The 15,817-nt window shown below is 46.7% G+C and overlaps 1 protein-coding gene across 1 annotated transcript; it reads left to right on the forward strand.

The window, feature by feature from the left end:
* The first annotated feature begins 4,804 nt into the window (after nucleotides 1–4,804).
* MRGPRX2 (MAS related GPR family member X2) lies at nucleotides 4,805–14,567 on the forward strand. The gene is made up of 4 exons (XM_081790156.1): nucleotides 4,805–4,889; nucleotides 10,040–10,248; nucleotides 10,899–11,131; nucleotides 12,085–14,567. The coding sequence occupies exons 1-4, from the start codon at nucleotides 4,805–4,807 to the stop codon at nucleotides 13,100–13,102; spliced, it is 1,545 nt and encodes a 514-aa protein (XP_081646282.1). The 3' UTR covers nucleotides 13,103–14,567.
* Nucleotides 14,568–15,817: the final 1,250 nt, after the last annotated feature.

The following is a 15,817-nucleotide window of genomic DNA, read 5'->3' on the forward strand; positions in this document are numbered from 1 at the left end:
AAAAAAAAGTCCCTGAGATTTTAGGACTCACCCTTGTGTGCTGTGAGAGTCTGATATGACACTGGTAGCACGATCTTAAAATCCCTAAATGATCATTTAAATCTAAAGTGGACCCCCGTATGTTATCAGTATGTCCGATGTCTGGCTGAAGCAATCACAAAATCCTCCCTGCAGGAATGCACCTCAAACCAGGCCGTGTAGAATTATCAGAAGATTTTTAAAAATAGGGGTTCACAGGGGCACCTGGGTGGCTCAGTCGGTTAAGCGTCCGATTTCAGCTTAGGTCATGCTCTTGTGGTCCGTGAATTCAGCCCCCTGGTCAGGGTCTGTGCTGACAGCTCAGAGCCTGGAGCCTGCTTCAGATTCTGTGTCTCCCTCTCTCTCTGCTCCTTTCCTGTTCATGCTCTCTCTCTCAAAAATACATAAACATTAAAAAAAAAAATTTAAGTAAAAATAATAAAACCAAAAAATAGGGGTTCACAGTCAAAAGTTTGATACATACAAGGAAACAGAGCATGTGGCTGAGAGCAGAAAGAACAAGCCTTAGAATCAGGCCCTCAAAGACTTTGGATACCGGGATATAGAATATAAAACAATTCTATTTCACATGTTTAGAGAAATAAAAGAAAGAATAAAAAGTAAGTAAAGAGCAAGAGACTAAAGAGACTAGTAAAGACTTGTCCTCCTTTATCCACGGTGTTGGTTTCCATAGTTATAGTTACCCAAGGTCAACCACGGTCGAGAGGCAGACAATCCTCCCGAAGCGAGGTCAGGTTGGCCGCAGCCTGATGCTAGGTCACAATGCCTGCGTCGTTCACTTCACCTCATGTCATCACAAAGACATATTATCATCTCCCATCATCACAGGAAGAAGGGTGAGTACGGTACAATAGGATATTTTGAAAGAGAGAGACCACATTCACCTAACTTTTATACCTATGTAGTGTTATGATTGGTCTATTTTATTATTATTTTTGTTCATCTCTTACCATGCCTAATTTATAAATTAAGCTGTATCATAGGTATATATGTATAGGAAAAAACAGAGTATATATAAGGTTCAGTACTATCCACAGTTTCAGGCATCCATTGGGGGTCTTGGAACGTGTCCCCCACAGATAAGAGGGAGACTACTATATAAAAATGAACAGGTAGATTTGAAAAAATAATCAAAGTGCCTACTAATGCTATAAATCAGTATCCCTATCTTCCCAAATTAAATCCAACACACTTTCTACTAGGAAAAAATTTGGAACTTTTTCTGCCCCATCTCCGGCCGTTAAAGGCAACCTGCCATACCCAGCAGCAAGGAATGTTATAAAAAATATTTTTCCAGAATCATCCCTGTGCCTGACACATCTTCTTGTGCTACTTCTCCCAGCTCTGAGGGGCCCTGGCTTTTTTCCCCAGCCCACAGTTTCTGGCTCTCCTCCTTTTAGGTGACATACCCAGATACTCCTTGAGTCCCCTCTCGACGGCACACGAGTCCCTCTTTCATGACGGCACCCTCAGTCTGAGGGGGCCTTTGACATGACTGTGCTGGCAGTGGTTATAATCATGTCCCATTCTCCCACCACCACCCGCACACCTGTTTATGGAGCACTTTCATGTCTGCTAGAGCACTGTCATCCTCACAGACAGAGGAGACAGGCTCAGAGTTACTGTCATGCAGCTAGAAATCTACAGAATCAGAATTCAGAACAGGATTCACTGCCCTGCCTCCACCATGGCTACCTCCAATTAGAGCAATGATCAATGACCAACGAATTCTTTCTGTTCCTTCGTTGTGGTAAACCCTTACCAGCCCTCCTCAAGCTGAATTGACATCTTCTTAGTCTCACCCAGTTGATTTGGAAATCTCTGGGTCATTGCCAAATGCAGGCTTATGCCCAAGGAAATGTTAATTTATGTTCCACATGTCTGAAGACAATCCATCTCTGGCTATAGTCAGTAGAGACAGAAAGTCAGCCCAAGCAGAGCAGAGGGGGAAGAGGTATCAGGGAGACAGGGTCCCCAAGTGTCTCCCCTCCCCCTGTCTCAAAGTGATATCTTCAAGTCCCACAGAGGCACATTTTTGTAATTCTCAAGGACATAGAAAACCCGTGAAACATGACAGTATGTGCTCGACCCAATAGGAGGACGAGTCAGCAGGGGTCTGACTCACAGGGAGTCTGGGCATCCCGGAAAGGTTCCTGGGTGTGTTGGAAATCTTCTATGCCCTACTTCACATATCCTGGGCCCACCTTTTAAATTTAGGCATTGCTGGGGCGCCTGGGTGGCGCAGTCGGTTAAGCGTCCGACTTCAGCCAGGTCACGATCTCGCGGTCCGTGAGTTCGAGCCCCGCGTCAGGCTCTGGGCTGATGGCTCGGAGCCTGGAGCCTGTTTCCCATTCTGTGTCTCCCTCTCTCTCTGCCCCTCCCCCGTTCATGCTCTGTCTCTCTCTGTCCCAAAAATAAATAAAAAACGTTGGGAAAAAATTAAAAAAATAAAAAATAAAAAATAAAATAAATAAATATAGGCATTGCTGTGGCAACCAGCTGCACAACAGCTGTACAGAATATCTCTTGCTTTCTGACTGCTAGTACAGCGTCGCCCCGGGCAATTCCTTAACCTCTCTGTGTCTCAGGTTCATCATCTAGAAAAGGGGGATGATGATGGCACTCACTTCATATGGTGGTGAGGATGATGTGAGTGAATAAATGTAAAGGCATTTTACACTTGGCACAGAGTAAGAATTATTTAAAAAAAATAGACATTGCTGTTATTATAATTGTCATTATTATTTCATCTTTATTCCTACTCTCATCTAGGGCTGGGTGCCTGAAGAGGAAGACTGGGCTTCTGAGCTCTGAACCTGCCAAATTGGAGCCTGACTTGCCGTGGTCAAGAGTGGCCCTCAGCCCTCAGGCCTGAGGAGTGGGAGAAGTGGGGCGGGAAGGACAAGAATTGCCATTTACTGAAGGCGTAGAATCTTCCAGAATTCTTAAAACACCTCAGGGAGAAGGTATTCTTACTACCTCCTTTTTAGATACGAGGAAACCAAGACTTAGGTTGGAGGATTCGCCTGAGGTCACGTGGCTAGGAGTGGCTGACCAGGCCTGACCCACTGCGCCCGGGGCCTGGTACCTGGTGCCACCACGTGATGCTGCGGAAGTGGGAAAGAAAAGGGCTTCTATTGCTACCTACTGATACTGTCCAGGAAGAAGAGGGGGCTGGGCAGAGAGGTGCCTCCCAGCCCCCTACACCTGCCCACAAATGCTCTGAGAGGAGGGTGGGCCACTGCTTCCCTACCTACACCTAGGGGGCTGGGCTTCAGGTGAGGTGGGTGGGGAGGAGGAGGTCTGGGCCAGGAGGCAGGACCTGGATTGCAAGCCTGGCTCCCTGGGCCAATCCCAGCACCCAAAACAGGGCCTGCCAGGCAATGGGTACTCCGTGAATACTGCTGAACAAATGGATGAACGAGTCAATGAATGAATAACATAGGCCCTGCTCTCAGAGAGTTTCCAACCCCGAGGACATACTCATCAGCATAGAACAGCGTGTGCTGTGTCAAACCTCTAGGCAGAGCACAGGGGTCGTGATTTTCAGCCCGGGAAAGTGCCCCCTATGAACCGGGTTATCTTCCAAAAGGGAACTTGACCAGGCCAAGAGGACAAGAGAAATTCCAGGAGGCAGAGAAGGGAGAAGAGCACGGAGCCTGAGGCTTTCATGCACTGAGGCTTAGAGGCAGGGGCAGTTTAGCATTTGAAAGGCTTGCGAGATATAGCGTGTTCCTTCATCTCTGGAACACATTTTGCCCTCACCCCTTCCGTTCCCTTTTCCCAAAGCATAAGCCTCAACTGTGCAATTATCTGTAAACTGGGCACGTGTTCAGCTCCTCGGCGCTGGTTTTCTAAAGTCCAGCCTCATGCAAGGGGCTGGTTTCATAAGGAGACCTGCCAGCTCCCAGGCCCCAACGGGTCTCCATCTAGCAACCATAACAAGGTCTGGGGCCAAACCAGCCCTTGGGGAGCTGCAGGTTTAAACCGAACCCGGGTCTGGGGCCAGACCTCTGTCCTCCTCCTCGGTGCCCAGACCGCCACCACAACGTTCACACACACCCTCCCCGCTGGCTGGTGGCCAGGCCCCACTACCTCTCCCTGCTCCTCCCTGGCTAAATCCCGCCGCCTCTCCCCACCCTGCCCTGGCCAAACACTGACAGAGGGAGCTGGAGAAAACCAGACAGGCAGGCCCCACCAGGTGGCAGCCAAGCCTTAAGGAACCAAGGGAGAAGAGGGTGACATGGAGGTCACCGGGGCTCCTTGAAGCCAGAAAGGCTTGGGGAGGAGCTGCTCTCTGTTGGAAGCTAAAGAGCAGCGAATCTGGCCCCTTTTGCTACCCAAGAAATGTACCTGTGAGAGTTAAGAGAGCTATAGTAGCCATAATGATCCTTTACGTCTTTATAGGGCTTTGCCCACGTGCTAAGCACTCCCTGAGCACCTCAGGCCAACGCTATAGGGGGACATCACCATTTCCCTGAGGGTTAGCGAGATTGAACGACTTAACTGTTAGTAAGGTTCAGTTAATTAATAATAATTGCTAGAACCAGGATTTGAGACCAGGAATGACCATTCCAGAGTTGGCTTTCATAGACACTGCCCTACGCTGCCACCCATGAATAACCATCCAGAAAGAACATGGCTCCCCATCACTACCCCACTTTAAGTTGGACCTCTTCCCAGACTTCACTTACTCCGCCCCCTGCAGGCCAGCCAAGGGTTACATGATCCCCATAATAATCATTGACTGCCACCTAGTGGCGTCATGTGGAATGTCACGTTTGTAGCCCTCCATCTGATTTTTGTGATGTTTAATCCTTACGTAACCCCAGTGCCTACAACAGTGCCTGGTACAAAGTAGACATTCAGTAAATATTTGTTGAATTAATTTAAGTGATCCTTAGAGGAAAAAGAAATATCAACTAGGAAAACCAGAGCATTGGTTGTCCCAACTTTTTCATTCCTAGAAGCTCCCCGGGCCCATATTTTGTTCCCTGACAGCAGATCTGAAGGAACAAAGGACCAGATGGAGAAAGAAGCTGCCTCTGCTCAGTCACAGGGACCTGGCTGCAGGCTTCTCTGACCACAGAGCTTCTAGAAGCCCTAGAACTCCCTTCTCCATGATCCTCTGACTTTCTGAAGAACTAGCCCTTGGCTGAGCTAATAAGGCAAAGGAATGGAAAGAAAAGAATTCAATAAGCCTTTACTTTCCTCCTCCTCTAGTCCAGTAGGAAGTCAAATCAGGGTTGCCTGGGAGGTTCAGTCAGCTAAGCGTCCTGGCTTAGGTGGTGATCTCACGGGTTCATGGGATTGAGCCATACATTAGTCTCTGACCTCCCAAGCCTTCTTGGGATTCTCTCTTTCTCTCTCTCTCTCTCTCTCTCTCTCTTTCCCTCCCTATTTCTCTCTGTCTTTGTCTTTCCCTCCCTCCGGCCCTTCCCCTATTTATGTGTACTCTGCCCCCCCATAAATAAATGAACATTAAAAAAAAAAAAAAGCTCAGAGCTGCCTTGAAGCAGGAGGTCCTTCCTGGAACCCCTGACTCTGAAATGGACTTCTGGTCCTCTGGCTAGAGAGAGCCCTGTAGAAGTTGCTGCCTTATTTGGTGTTATCAAGAGCCTGAGAAGCTGTGTGATTTCCTCTGCAAGGACTGTAAACAACCATAATTGGATGAGAAGGGCACAGCACTCTCACAAGGGAGTCTCCTGCTTCGTGCCCTGCTCGGCTCTCCCCACATTGACTTTTCTTTCCCTCTCTGAAGCCCTGTGACTGTTCTTTCCTCCATCCAGCCAGTTCAGGCCAATCTTGATCCATTTCCTCCAGCACCCCCCCCCCCCCATGGCGGGGCCACTATGAGTCAACCATCGTTCTGATTATGCAGCCACAGTCTTCCAGCCCAGATCAAAAAGAGACAAGAGATCGGTGAGGCCCACTCTCCAGTGGGGTTTTTGTAGAAAGGATCCTGTAACTCAGTGACTTTTCTGTCCTCGCTCCGAACCCCAGCTCATTCTGCTTCCATGTTCCTGGACTCCCTGGTGATTCTCTATGTCACAGTGACCTGCTCCCCCTTTCCCTCAAAAGGCTGATTCCCAAATTGCACAGTAATTGAGAAACACATCTAAGTCAAACTACAGAAGCATCCCATTTCCCACATGGACTGTGCTTCTTGAATGTGAAAATTTTCAAGTAGACTGTACCTTGTCAACCATTCTTTGCCTCCATTTTGGTTTGCTTTTCTATTGGCAGGTGTTTCTCACAGTTAGGCTCTAAAAGTCCCTGCCTAGACCGACTTCCCAATCCTCACCTTTTCAAGTGATCTGCTCAATCACTACTTCACTCACGCTTGCAGACATAAATGCATACGCTTAAAAAAATTTGCTGAGCACTGGGATCAGGCAGTGTCCCAGGCACTGAGACTCAAAGGCATGCTCATTATTCTCAAAGCACTCACAGTGCAATAGGAAAGAAATATGTCCTCAGAGGCTTACAGTGCTATGTGACCAATAGGGACCTATTGGTGGCTGTGTGAGCAAAAGAGAGACCCAAAATAAATTAGTTTTAGCAAAAATAGACATTATTTGCTTCAAACAACTGAGGTTCAGTGAGGGAACCTGGCTCCAGGCATGACGGGATTCAGAGTTCAGATGATATCAGGATGCCCCCTCCCCTCCCCCACCTCGGTTTCATGGCATCTGCCTGGCTTTCAGCTGCTGGCGGTCCCCCATGGAGCAGAATGAGAAGAGGCTCAGATACAGGGATGGGCCACAGCCTCCCAAAATATAACCGTGCAAGTTCACATAGTAAAATCAGCTACACACACATACTCACACAATCTCTCACTGTCGTCGTCCCCCCCCCCCCACCCCACTATATAACAAAACTGTTCTTTATAGGGACTTTCTAAATGACATTGCCCTGCATTGTCAACTCGAATGAAAAGAATTCATAACACAAGACTTGGGACCATGGAGGGGGCCTAGACTGATGAGTTTATGACCGTGATGAAAAGTGGAGTCTCTGGGAACTATTAAGGACCTGATAGATGAGAATCACCTTGGGATCAAATCTGGCCTTGGAGAGAGCCCTATCTGAGGTCTCCACTCTCTTTGGTACGGACCAGATCCAAGGGGGTGGGGGGAGGGCACATGAGGGAGAGAGGCCTCCACAGGCACCAGGGATTTCCTAGTTTTAGATTCATCACAGCTGGAAAGCATCTCATTTTCCAGATGAGGCACTGACACCAAACAGGGTCCACAGTGAATAAGTATCAAATCGGAAGTATGCTATATATTACAAAACAGCATAAATAGTTGGATGTTTTGTGCGCATATACCAAAACATTTACGCAGTTGTTTTTCTTGTAGCGGTATGACTAGAGATTTATATTTTCATTTGTATTCTATATATTCTCCTCTCTGCAGCCTGCGGGACTTTTCTGAAGCACACAGCTGATAAAGTTACTTCCTTGCTTCATTTCCTTAAATGGATCCCCTGTGCTCTCAGGAGATGCACATTTCCTATTATATAGGCTTCTAGAAGATAGAGTTTTAGGGCAACCCAAAGGTCAGAAATCTAGGCGAGGTGCTCCATGGAAAGTTGGGATCCCCAAAGACTAAACCTTCAGTATGTTTCTCTTAGAAGTAAAACTACGGAGAAACTGCTTGATCAAGCTTGGCTCTGAGTGAAGAAAAATTCTCTCGCTTGAGAATTTGTAGCTACAAGTCAGTATCACGTTGTGGTCCTAAAACCTCAAATGACAGGGGAGGTTTCTGGGGACATCCCAAAAGTTGAAAGCCATGCTGGGAAGGTCCCCCAGTCAACTAGCGAAAGAAAACACAAGATCTCTCTGGAGGAACTTAGCTATAATTCAGTATAATTCAGGCCTCAAAGAACTCCTACAGATAAGTCCCAAGGAAAGTGAACAGCTCATAGTCAAAAATCACAAATACAGGAAGAAACAAGGCACCATATGAAAGTGATAGAAGGAATAATAGGCGGTAAAATCAGACATACATAGACTTCAGTGCGGGAATTATCAGAGAAGCATAATATTGCCGGGGCTGATGAGGTTAGAGATATAAAAGAGAAAATTGACAACGGGAGCCAGCATCAAGAGATGAAGAAATGACCAAGCAAATTTGAAAACAAAATCTCAAGCAGAGCTTCTAGAAAGTAATACCATAAAAAGCGAATTTAAAATTCAGTGAATGGATTAAACGACACAGTGGAAAGGAGACTAGTAACCTAGAAGACGCATCCATAGAAATTATCGAGAAAGCTGCCTAGCACACAAAGAGGTGGAAAATAAAAAAGAATGTAAGTGATGTGGAAAAATAGAAAAAAGAAACTTTAACATGTATTGAATTAGACTTCCAGACGACATAGTAATAAAAATCATAAGAATTAGTGAATATATAGTACTTACTATGAGTCTCTATTCTAATTTTTTTAATGTTTTATTTATTCTTTTTTTATGTTTATTTTTGAGAGACAGAGAGAAAGCAGGGGATGGACCGAGAGAGAGGGAGACACAGAATCCTAAGCAGGCTCCAGGCTCTGAGCTGCCAGCACAGGGCCCGATGCAGGTCTCAAACCCACGAACTGTGAGATTATGCCCTGAACTGAAGTCGGACGCTCAATTGACTGAGCCACCCAGGCACCCCATAATGTTTTATTTATTCTTGAGAGACGGAGAGAGACAGAGCATGAGCCAGGAGGGGCAGAGAGAGAGAGAGGGACACAGAATCCAAAGCGGGCCCCATCAGGCTGACATCTGAGCTCTCAGCACAGAGCCCAAGGTGGGGCTCAAACTCACAAGCCGAAAGATCATGACCTGAGCCGAAGTCGGAAGCTCAACCGACTGAGCCACCCAGGCGCCCCTATGAGGCCCTATTCTAAACTGTTACATAACTAATCCATTAGTCTTCACAACAAACCTATGGTTTTGAGTAAATGAATAAATGAGTAAATAAATTTTTCTGATCGCTTTAAATACTTCACGGTTAAGTTTTTAGACTCAATTTGGCTGCGGCACGGGCACATGAAAGGAAGCCATAAGAGCTAAGGCTCTAGATGATCTGAAAATAATCTAGCTAACAAGTATCATACGGTAGAGGGAGGTTGGTGATAATACGTGCAGTGTGCTAAATTCCTTATCTTTCATAAAGGGAACTCAATATACCTGTTGTTGGCATTGACAAATCGAAAGCAGAAATGTAGTTTCATTATACAAAGCTATAACTTTAACATCTAGAAGAATTAAGGATGGAAACAAGAGGGGCGCCTAGGTGGCTCAGTTGGTTAAGCGTCCGACTCTTGATTTCAGCTCCGGTCATCAGGTCATGATCTCAGGGTTGTGAGATCGAGCCCCACCTTGGGCTCCATGCTGAGGGCAGAGTCTGCTTGAGATCCTCTCTCTCCCTCTCTCTCTGCCCCTCCCCTGCTGGCACACTCTCTCTTTCTAAAAAAAAGAAGGAGGAGGAGGAGGAGAATAAGAATAAGAATGGAAATTAGACATACTGGTTGCTACTGAGGAACACAATTGGGAGAGGCTTCACTTTCACTTTATACACCCCAGTGTCATTTGAAATAAAATTAATTGTGCATACCTTGCTTCTGTAATTAAATTTTTAAAAGATCAAGGAGAGCTTGGCTGGCTCAGTTGGTAGAACATGCGACTTGATCTTGGGGTTGTGCATTCCAGCCCCACATCGGCTGTAAAGATTATAACTGAACAGACTTTAAAAAAGATCGAGCGAGCCAGGCCACACAGGGCCTTGAATGCCAAGCAAACAATTATTTAGCTATGGAAGCTCACACTGCTTAGTGGATGGTTTACTGCCCAGGCTCACAGAGGGCAGCAAAAGGCTCCAGGGCAGCTAGCTATTCCTCACAAGGCAGGGGACCGGATGGGGTAGGATGGGGACAGGCTGAGATAAGTGATTGGAGTCATGGCAAATGAAAAACATCTCGTGAAGTTTCTTGTTTGACACATCTCCAGGATCTCATTTGCCAGTGCCCTTTCGGCAGGAAATCACAGGGGCTGTCATCCAGCATCCTGATAAGCCTCAGGCAGTCACCGAAGTTCACTCCTGCTACGACAGACATCTTGCCATCCAGAGGGGAGAGAAACATTCTCCACTACCTGCCAATCTCAGGAAAGCTCTTCCTTTTCTATTCTTTGCTTCCAGCAAGAAGAATGGTGCTCAGGTAAGAGCCTGCTCAAGAACTATCTTCTTTCAAAAGCAGTTTTGTTTTCTTCCTCTTAGTCTACATGCTCATGAATTCATCTCAAGGTAGGGCATGCAGGACACCAGGGGCACCCCACGGCAAATCAGGGGACATGAAGCTCCCTCATGATGCTTTGGGTGCTGGCATCTTGGACTGTGGGAGAGCCAAACAGGATCCACCAAGTTCTTTTTGCTTCTATCCTCTCTCCCTATACTCTCTCTTTCTCTCCAAACATTCAAATCTGCAACTATGGAGAGGTCTGTTTTGCTACGTTTAATTCAGGGAGCAAGATGGCAGGCTGGCATGAGACTCCAAAGCTAAATTGTTTTAACAACCTCCGCTTTCACAGATTTGCTTGCTATTCAAAGGTGGGGTTTTTGTTTTGTTTTGTTTTGTGGTTCCTGTATCTGGCATTACCCCAGCAGAAAATGTAGGGCACAAGCTAACAGGATATTTGGAGAGTTTAATGAAAGGTCTGGTTACACAGGTATGGGCAGAGCTAAGGAAAATCTATAAAGGATGCTGACTGAAGCCCCCAGAGATAAGGCCTGAAGAGAAAGGGGAAGAAGTTACCAGAACCCAGGAGGGCCGTGGCGGTAGGGGTAATTGTAGCTGTGCCTGTACGAAAGGGCCACCAGATGGGCTCTAAGTCCTCAGGCAGAGTAACGCCTCCACTGCCAAACTGCAGCCTGGTGGACAGAGAGAGCCAGAAAGTCACAAACCCCCAGCCGCCCTCCTCGCGCCCTCCAGCTCCTGTCTGTGTCTCCCTTTCGCTGAAAGCAACCAGGAGGCAGAGACAGAGGGAGCCCGTTGATGAGGACGATAAGGACAGAGAGGCGGGTAGAGAAGATGGAAATGAGATGTGATGGCAAATGGGGAAAATCCATCTCTTCTTATGGCCTCCTCCCAGTTGATGTTTCCTGGGACTTTGTCTCTCTACGCGAGTCGGTCAGTTTCTCATTGTATCTCCTCAGTATGTTTGTTTCACTGTTTGCATCTCCGTATCTGGTGTCACTTCTCCGGAATAATCTCTCATTATCATCGTAGATGCCTTGAGAACTGATTTCAATTTTGTGGGTTTTTTTGTTTTGTTTTGTTTTGTTTTTTAAAGTAAGAGTACACAGGTATTTAGAAGTACTTTAAGTTTATGATTTTGGCTGCCCTAGAAAGAAATCCATTGTAAGAGTGACCTACACTGTGTCCCCCACAACAGAACTGGGCACTGGGGACACACTAATGGACAGAAAGAAAAGCACTTCCTGTCCTCATAGAGCTCACACACTGGGCCATTTCTGGCCAAGAGGCTTGACCATACTCATACCTGTCATAGAAAAAGGTCACATTCCTTTCATGACCCTAAATCACGATCTCCTTTCTGGTGGATGGACCATGCTCAGTCACTGAGATTGTCCACAGGTTACGCCTGAGTCTTCTGACTTCCTTGTCTTAAGAGAAAATCTCAGTCCCAGGCAGAAAGAATGCCAAGCTCAGAGTCCTGTTGTCATCACACATAACCCCTCCAGACTTTTCAATTCCTGCCTCCCCCTGCTAGACCTGGCATGAGCCCTAGAATATTCCCATGTCAGTAGAGGGTCCATGTTGCGGTAGAGAGAGCCCAGCTTTAGAGTTAGAGGGAACTGGTCTGAGTCCAGGTTCCAGAACTTCAGAGCAGCGTGGCCTTCAGCAAGTATCCTAATTTCTGCAAGCCTCCGTTTCCCTCCTCGGTAACATGGAGACAGTAATCCTCATGTAGCAGGCTGGCCCTGAGAATCAGGGGGCACACAGCAGGTGCTCAAGTCTTGTTTGTGTCCCCAGGAATACCAGTGGAGGGTTTCTGAGCATCGATCCCACCGCCCCGGCCTGGGAGGGCACACTCACACCAGTGAATGGAAGTGACGAGGACCATCCTCCAAGTGACAACGTGGAAATCCTGATCGTGACTTTGCTGATCTTCACCTTTGCCCTGGGCGGGCTGGTGGGAAACGTGACCGTGCTCTGGCTGCTGGGCTGCCGCATGCAGAGGAACGCTTTCTCCGTCTACATCCTCAACCTGGCAGGAGCTGACTTCCTCTTCCTCTCCTCCCAGGTTGTATACGCCCTGGAGGCGCTCATCAACTTCCATTCGGTGTACTTTTCCATCCCCAGATTTTTCACCACCATGTGGACCTTCGCCTACATCGCGAGCGTGAGCCTTCTCAGCGCCATCAGCACCGAGCGCTGCCTGTCGGTCCTTTGTCCCATCTGGTACCGCTGCCACCGCCCAAGACACACGTCAACTGTGACGTGTGGCCTGCTCTGGGCCCTCTCCCTGCTGCTGAGCATCCTGGAAGGGAAGTACTGTGGCTTCCTGTTTAGGGATTTTGACCCTGGGTTGTGTCTGGCGTTTGATTTCGTCGCGGCCGCCTGGCTGATTTTCTTATTTGTGCTTCTCTCTGGGTCCAGCCTGGCCCTGCTGACCAGACTGCTGTGGGGCTCCCAGCAGATGCAGCTGACCAGGGTGTATGTGACTGTGGGGCTCACAGTGCTGGCCTTCCTCTTCTGCGGCCTACCCTACGGCATTCACTGGTTCCTCATATTCTGGATTCAGCAGGGTTTTGATGCGTCCCTCTGGCATCTTTATCTGGCTGCGCTCACCCTGTCCTGTGTCAACAGCTGTGCCAACCCCATCATTTACTTCTTTGTTGGCTCCTTCAGGCAGCGGTGGCCCCGGCAGCGGAAGACCCTCAGGATGGTTCTCCAGAGGGCCCTGCAGGACGCATCCGGAGGGGATGAAAGCGAAGTCAGCCTGCCTCAGGAAACTCTGGTGATGTCGGGAAACAGTCTGGCGCCCTGATTCGGCGTCTGCCTCAGTCAGACAAATGTGGCTTTGAGAACCAACTTTGTCCCTATCGGTTTGGGAGGTTTTCTTCACTTCTCTCAGCCTCGGGGCCCCTGACCTTCAAACCCTAAAGTTGTAAGATAAACCTTACGGTTAAGATAATATCCTCCCTTGTGAGGACTGCGACGGTACCTGTGAAACAAACACTGAGTGTCGCACCTCAGGGACTGCCTTCCCCAGGGCCTTCGCTCCACCCCAAACTCTACCAACTCTGGGGTCCGCTTTAGGAGAACCCCACCTTCAGCACAGGCTGAAAGCAGCGCAGGACGGTCTAAATTCGTTTGGTCGCTGCACTTGGGAGGGACTGGAAGAACATTCCATGGCAAGTTTCTGTGGTCACCCTCCTGCATCCTGTCTCCATAAAATTGAAAGAATTAAAGAGCAGACTAGCCTCCGAGAGCAGTCTTCTTTGATTTTGGTAGGGCCTAGAATATGTCCCTACCTTGATGTTTATTGAATCCAAGACTTAACGAACGAATAAATGACGAATTTTTAAACCAAGCCTGTGCTAAACACCCATTTCCCAGAATTGAGTCACCATCCATGAGTTTTTCCTTCGCCATTTTCAGTCTGTGCGAGCAAAGTTAAGTTTTATAACTGGATAAATCAGCGTTGAAGCATGCTTAAGGTTTGAGGCAGGTCGTCTTGCTATGATTTCCTGTCCCAAGCCCTCCTGCGGAACCTCATAGGTGTCCCTTCTCACTCCCGCTGCACCCCCACCCAAGTGCTGTCGCCCTGGTTCTCCCTCCCAAGGAGCTCTCCGGTCCTTGGTGGCAAAACATCTAGAACACTAGACTCTTCTCTAGTTCTCAGAGAACAGGATCTTTGTCAGATTTACTTCTTATTCCACAGAGCTCCCAACGTTAGTTGTATAAATCTGATTACAAATACCTCTAAAGTTACACGTTCTATAAAAACAATATATTAAGTTCAAATGTTGCATCTTTTAATAATTTTTTACTTTTTTAATTGAGGTACAATCAGGGGAGAGTGATTGCACAGATCATAAGTGCACAGTTCAGTGAGCTTTGGCAACAGTATACCCACGTGACTCGAGCCCCAAGCAAAACATAACACATTTTCATCACCTCTGAAAGTTCCCTCATGTCCCTGTTACATACTCCTCCTGCCCCAGAGGCAATCTTTATTCCTATTTCTTTTTTTGTTTTTTGTTTTTTTTTTATTCCTATTTCTATCACCAAAGATTAGTTTTACCTGATCTTCGGCTTCACATACTTAGGATCATTCAATGTACTCTTCTGTTCCTATCTTGTATCACCCAGCGTAATATTTTTAGGACGTACCCAGGCCACGGCAATTGCATATATCAGCAGTTTGTCTTTTTGCTAAACCTGAGCGCTATCTCATCGTGTGAGTGCACCGGTTTATTTTCATACGGATAGATATCTATGTAGTATTCTATCACTGGCTATTTTGAATAAAGCTACCGTGAACATTCTTATTCACGTCTCTTTCTGAATATATGTTTTTATTTCCCTCGGATAAGTAACCTGAAGTGAATTTGCTGGGTCACAGGAAGATGTCTGCTTGACTCTGAAGAAATGCCAAGCTCCTTTCTCAAGTGGTTATGCTATTGCACATTCCCACCAGCGATGTCTGAAAGTGCCAGTTTTTCCAGATCCTTCTTCACAAACACTGCCAGTCTTTTGAATTTTAGTCATTCTAATGAGTATAAAGTGGTAGCTCGTTGTGTTTTAATTTGCATTTCCAAAGTGACTTGTGAAATTGGCATCTTTTCCTGTGCTTGTTGGCTACTTGTATTTTTTTTTGAAGTGTCTAAGTTTTGCCCATTTTTATTAAGTGTTTCCCTTTCTCTGTTATTTATTTGTAGGAGTTTGTATCCATGCTGCATGAGTCTTTCCTTAGTTAGGTGCGTTATAAATATTCATCCTGTTGGTGGTTTGCCTATTGATTTTTATTTTTTTAATTTTTTAAATGTTTATTTATTTTTGAGAGACGGAGACAGAAAGAGAGGGAGAGTGTGAGCGGGGGAGGACCAGAGAGAGAGGGAGACACAGAATCTGAAGCAGGCTCCAGGCTCTGAGCTCTGAGCTGTCAGCACAGAGCCCAAAGCAGGGTCCAAACCCACGAACTGTGAGAACATGACCTGAGCCGAAGTTGGATGCTTAACCAACTGAGCCGCCCAGGCGTCCCTATTTATTTTTAAATAGTTTTGTACTGTAGAGCGCTTTTAGATTTATGGGAAATTTTCACAGGAAGTACAGAGGGTTCCTGTCTACTCTCTCTCCCCATCCCCATTCCTCCCGCCCACAGGTTCTCCTATTACTAACGTCTTCCATTAATGTGGTACATTTATTAAAATTGATGCACTAATATTGATACATTATTACAAACTGATGTCCATAGTTTACTTTAGGGTTCCCTCTGTGTGGTATAGCTCAATGGATTTGACAAATGCAGATTATCACACATCTATCATAATAGCATCATATAGAGCAGTGTGTCTGCCCCAGAAATGAATACGTAGGTGTAGGGTCTGTTGTTGTTTCTTTTTTGACTTTTATTTGCATGTATTTTATGCAGAATTTACTCCCAGGTCATAAATTTTAGTTTCTCCGGTTTCTTCTGCGATATCTTTGCCTTCTGTGCAACTTCCTCTTCTGGTTTAGGACCACTCTGCTCTTTTTC

Source organism: Panthera onca, chromosome D1, assembly GCF_046562875.1.
Source record: "Panthera onca isolate mPanOnc1 chromosome D1, mPanOnc1 haplotype 2, whole genome shotgun sequence".
NCBI lineage: Eukaryota > Metazoa > Chordata > Mammalia > Carnivora > Felidae > Panthera > Panthera onca.

Coding starts and splice junctions, on each gene's coding strand:
- MRGPRX2 (XM_081790156.1), top strand. CDS start 4,805: ATGTGGAATGTCACGTTTGTAGCCCTCCATCTGATTTTTGTGATGTTT. Junction 4,890..10,039: donor AGTGCCTACAACAGTGCCTG/GTACAAAGTAGA, acceptor ACACATCTCCAG/GATCTCATTTGCCAGTGCCC. Junction 10,249..10,898: donor GCAAGAAGAATGGTGCTCAG/GTAAGAGCCTGC, acceptor CCTGTACGAAAG/GGCCACCAGATGGGCTCTAA.